The sequence below is a fragment of the Poromitra crassiceps genome, assembly GCF_964638095.1.
Source record: "Poromitra crassiceps genome assembly, chromosome: 11".
In the NCBI taxonomy this organism is placed as follows: Eukaryota; Metazoa; Chordata; class Actinopteri; order Beryciformes; family Melamphaidae; genus Poromitra; species Poromitra crassiceps.
This window is the reverse complement of record NC_139643.1, coordinates 48,003,263-48,008,262: the sequence shown is the minus strand read 5'-3', so window position 1 is coordinate 48,008,262 and position 5,000 is coordinate 48,003,263. Positions and strand designations below refer to the sequence as shown.

At 41.1% G+C, this 5,000-nt stretch overlaps 1 protein-coding gene across 1 annotated transcript in view; it reads right to left on the bottom strand.

Moving 5' to 3' along the window:
* nedd9 (neural precursor cell expressed, developmentally down-regulated 9) overlaps window positions 1–1,630 on the bottom strand; it is a 40,278-nt gene extending 38,648 nt beyond the window's left edge. Inside the window, exon 1 of the mRNA XM_083646395.1 lies at window positions 1,448–1,630. Within this exon, the coding sequence (XP_083502521.1) occupies window positions 1,448–1,459 (12 nt within the window). The 5' untranslated portion in view covers window positions 1,460–1,630. The remainder of the gene's footprint in view (window positions 1–1,447) is intronic.
* Window positions 1,631–5,000: the final 3,370 nt, after the last annotated feature.

The window sequence follows — 5,000 nt, the reverse complement described above, 5'->3', positions numbered from 1 at the left end:
GGGGGGGTCTAACGTTACAGCTAAACTAAACTGAACGGAATTCCACTGAATCACCACAACACTTTAGTATGAGAGCGCAGTTTTTTTTTGCTTCCCTAATATGGTGCTCTGAGGCAGCCTTCAGGATCGAGCACATGGACCTGATGACGATGAAAGAAATGACACTTCATAAAGGTATTAAAAATATGATCCATATCACAGCAGCGACTCAGCTTAGTCGTCTCTTCTCTTCCTAGCTGCTCTATATTCCCCCAAACAGTGTTGTTAAGCAGCGGCTGACAAAAGCATTCCATTCACCGAGCGAGCGTCCAAACCCCGGCTACCGCAGCCCGGACGCTTATCTCCTCCCCACTATCTTTGAGCTCTAGTGGTGCAGTCCAGGGAATGTGCTGAATGAAAAGGCCCCACGAGTTTCGGAAGACGCCAACTTTCCATATAGAGCCGATCCAAAAGCTCCCCGTGCCTCCGATGAAGCCGACTGTGCCGAGCTGTGCCAAAGCAAAAGTTAACCCCCGTTGACGTCTGATAGCGTAACGTGCTCAGACAGAGAGGTTCCAGAAAGGACCACCACACCAATGCAGATTTGACATTTGGTGAGGGCATATGACTCACACCCACGACACGACTAAGTGAAAGTGTCAACTGAACTGAATGTCTCATTTGTGAGTCAGCTCTTGAATGTAAAAATTCAATTAAATAAATAAAACTGGAGCCTCACAGTGGCAAGGGGGGAGCAGCGATGGGGGTCACTGATTGGTCAGCAGTAACGAGGGGGGGTCACTGATTGGTCAGCAGTAACGAGGGGGTCATTAATTGGTCAGCAGTAACGAGGGGAGCAGTGATGGGGGTCACTGATTGGTCAGCAGTAACGATCGTGCCAATGTGTCTTTTCACCACTACCTAGTAATTTGAGTCACGGCAAAAATGTTCAATCCCTATAAATAGGCCACACGAGGGTCTAAAACTATCAATGGTCTAAACACACACACACACACACACACACACACACACACACACACTTATCACACTGGCTGTCTAGCTGCTCCTTACTGCTCTGCGCGTAGCCTACTCTTCTTTTTTTTTGGGGGGGGGGGGGGGGGGGGGGGCAGTTAGGGCCCCCTTAAATGATCACACAGCATATCCATTCATTTCCGCCCTGCAGCGCATGTATCGATAGTGCGATCTGATAAGTCCCTCAGAAACCTGACAACAAAGCGTCCTCCTCCTTATCTGTCTCGGTGGTATAAATGCAATTTCCCGTTCAAATGTTGAACCGACCCGAATTCATCACAAAAGTTCAGTTCCCGACATAAAACTTTAAAATAAAACGCACCCACGGCAAGTTCGTTAACAACGCCAACACCGTTTTGTAAATTCTCATAGCCGATTTTTCAACTGAAGAAGACACTGCTTTCTTTTACAATCAAACTCATCACATGCAACTTACTTTGTATTTCATCTTGAGCGCCTTCGCACCGCTTCTCTCTGACTCCGGGGAAAGTGTGAAATATCCTCTTTTGCGCGCATCAAAGAGCGCACATCTGAATACTCAACTGCGATAATTTAATCTCTGCGCGGTGAACTCGCCATCCACCAGGTTCAGTTCAGACAGCACACAGACGCGCACAAATGTCTGTGAATCCGACGAGACTCCTTCAGTCCTTCTCTTCTCTTCCACTTCCACCAGATTGCTCTTTACCACATTGACGGTCTGCTGGCTAGCTCATTTGAATACGGCGTTTCCTATTGGTCGGGGCAACATTCTGTCCCCTCCCCCCTGCTGCAAAGGTTGACGTCATTATCACAATGGGCAGCACCGATCATGGTTTGTAGACGTTTTGATCAGATTAACATTTATCTGCCAAATGCATCACTTTAGCAATAGCTAGACCTACTTTGTTCTTGTTGTTGTTTCTTTTATGTTTTCTCTTTCTCTCTGTCACTTTTTATGTTTTTATTTACACTTGTGGATGTAAAGTAAAGTAAAGTAAAGTAAAGTAGGCTAAAGAAAAGTAAAGTAAAGTAAAGGAAGCTAAAGTAAAGTTGTGCGTTACTGTAAGTTATTAGTTTCCCAGTAACACAATTTCCTAGTAAAGTAAGGGATTACAATTTCCAAAACAGTAATTATATTTCAGTTACTAAGTAACTACAAATTACTCCATTACTTCTCCAGCGCACGTGTGAGATAGGTCTGGCTATGCGAGACTACTGCATTTGCCAGAACGTGATTCGTTTTTTGTCCTAGGTATGCAAATAAAAAAATAAAAGCAATGCAGTTTGGCTGATTGTTGAACTCCTGTATGGTTAATTATTGCTCCAATAAGTGGATTCAGTTCTAAAAGGAGCTGGCTAAGCACTTTTTTGAAAGGTGGCTTTGCTAAAGTGATAGTAAAGTAGCCTAAATGAAACTAACTTTTGATACCAAGTAATAAGTAAAGTAATTGTATACTCTTTAAAGGAGTAATAAGTAAGTAACTTTGTCTGTGTGGGTTCATTTTCAAAATAAAATAAATCCTATACGTTAAGTGACTAATTATGGTGCGGTAGTAATTGTGGTTGAAGTTTACCAGATGAAGAAAGAAGGTGCTTACTTGACAGTGCACAGGAAGTGCGGCGATGATATTGACAGTGCAGAGGAGAGGAAGTGTGTTTATTATGTAGCACTTTTTCGTGCAAAGCCGAGCTTCCGTTTGTTTGAGAGGAAGTTTCCGAGTGCCACTGAAGCAGCAATCATGATGACTTGTCTTTACTGTATCTGTTACAGTTACATTATGATTACATTACATTACAGGTTATGTCACCTTAACACCACCCTCACCCCCCTTTCCACACAAAGAAATACAAAAGAAGACCAAAGGATCCCCCTCTTTGCCCTGCTATCCTGGTTCACGAGTGCTGAAGGAGAATTTAAACATCAACAATCGATGATCAATCCCCTCAAACGTCAAGTTAGATGTTACAGCAGCACTGACAAACTAGACAGTATTTGCTCTCAAATGATATCAGTTTTGATCATAGGATGGAAGATCGTGGATAGAAATGAGTCTGAAGTTTTCTTATTTTCTATGAGTATCTCTACACATACTTTCTAGAGGAGACTTTCTTCAGATTCAGGAAAAGGAGGCACAATCTGAACATGTAAGTTGGTTTATTTGGGGGCGTTGAAATCACAGGGAGATGATGTAGCCAAATGCTTTTGAAAAATCCTCTTTTCACTTTTATCTTTGTGTACTTTGGAGAGGATTATGACAACATGAAGATTTCAGGTTTAAATTTCAACATGTATGGTAATTTGTCAGTAATTCTGCAACAGTTATACATACAGGGTTTTTCCATAGTCACATCATGGCAGATGTTAATCAAAATCAAATAAAAAAGGACATACCGTATGTCAACAAGATATAGAAGAAAAGTAGGAGCTCCACATCCGCTCCGTAGGCAGGTGCAGCACAAACCAATGATGAACTAAAAAAAAAAAAAAAAATCTGATGAAGATCTTTTGATCGAAACGTAATGAAATAAACTAACCAGGAGCTTATTCATACAACATATGGCTAACAAACCACATAATTGTGTCATGTTAATTGCTGAACCTGATACTGGGTATTAAATGTTAGATCATGGTCAAACAAAAGAATAGCACGCTGACTTGAAAGATAGGCTACTGCCCATGAAGCTACATTTCCTATTTATTTGATGATGTAATAGTGACAGAACACATCTACAGCTATCACAACATGACAGGTACCAGGCTATTCCCCCCTGTGACATTCCCAATAGATCCTTCATACTTGTGTTATGGACTAGAGCTGCAACGATTAATCGATTAATCGATTAGTCGATCGACAGAAGATTACTCGACAACTATTTTGATAATCGATTAATCGTTTTGAGTACAATTTTAATTTAAATTTAAATTTTCTAAATTCTCTGATTCCAGCTTCTTAAATGTGAATATTTTCTGGTTTCTGTACGACAGTAAACTGATATTATCTTTGAGTTGTGGACAAAACTGTGGGCTTTGGGAAACACTGATCGGCATTTGCTACCATTTTCTGACATTTTATAGACCAAACAACTGATCGATGAATCGAGAAAATAATCGACGGATTAGTCGATTATGAAAATAATCGTTAGTTCCAGCCCTAGTTATGACAGCCAAACACTTTTGAATCCAAACAGATAGTAATTTAAAAGAGAGAAGTCGCCTCACCCAGACTTTGCAGACAGAATGCAGACAGTGCGGATGTCAGCGTGGAAGATGTCACAGTAGTGAGAGGCAACACCCGCCTCACATCATCAAGTGTCTGGCAAGCCTTCCTCTCGCCTTCTAAAATACTGTCATACTGTACTGTAATACTAACGCCTCACTCATGCACACAGCGAGTAGCCTACTACTGTACACAACACACCAACTATAGGCTACATACATGCACACAGCGAGTAGCCTACTACTGTACACAACACACCAACTATAGGCTACATACATGCACACAGCGAGTAGCCTACTACTGTACACAACACACCAACTATAGGCTACAATAATACAGTGCACTCCTCTGATCACCTTGGGATAGGTCAAATTGATCACTATAAGCAGATGATCATAACTGAGTTTTTTTCTTTTTCTTTATTTCTCATGCAGATGACCATCTAAATGACAATTATGTATTACATGAATACAGAACGTTATTGACTTTAAAAATCCATACAGTAAGTTTAGGCAAACCAGCAGTCTCGCGCCATCTCTCCACAGACAGAGATGGCGTGATCTCTCCATAAACAGACACTGTATATTGCTACTGTATCTCATTGGCTCGTTTTTGGCAGTTTGTAAATAAAAATAATAATAAAATTACTGTAGTTTAAAAAAAAAATCCCAGTGTTCTCAGGGTGGACAAGGCCCAAAATGATCACTGTAAGCGGGTTATTTAAACAGCATGTGTAGCATTCAGGACCGAGCTTTTGGATCAATATAAGCGGTGGATCACTATATAACC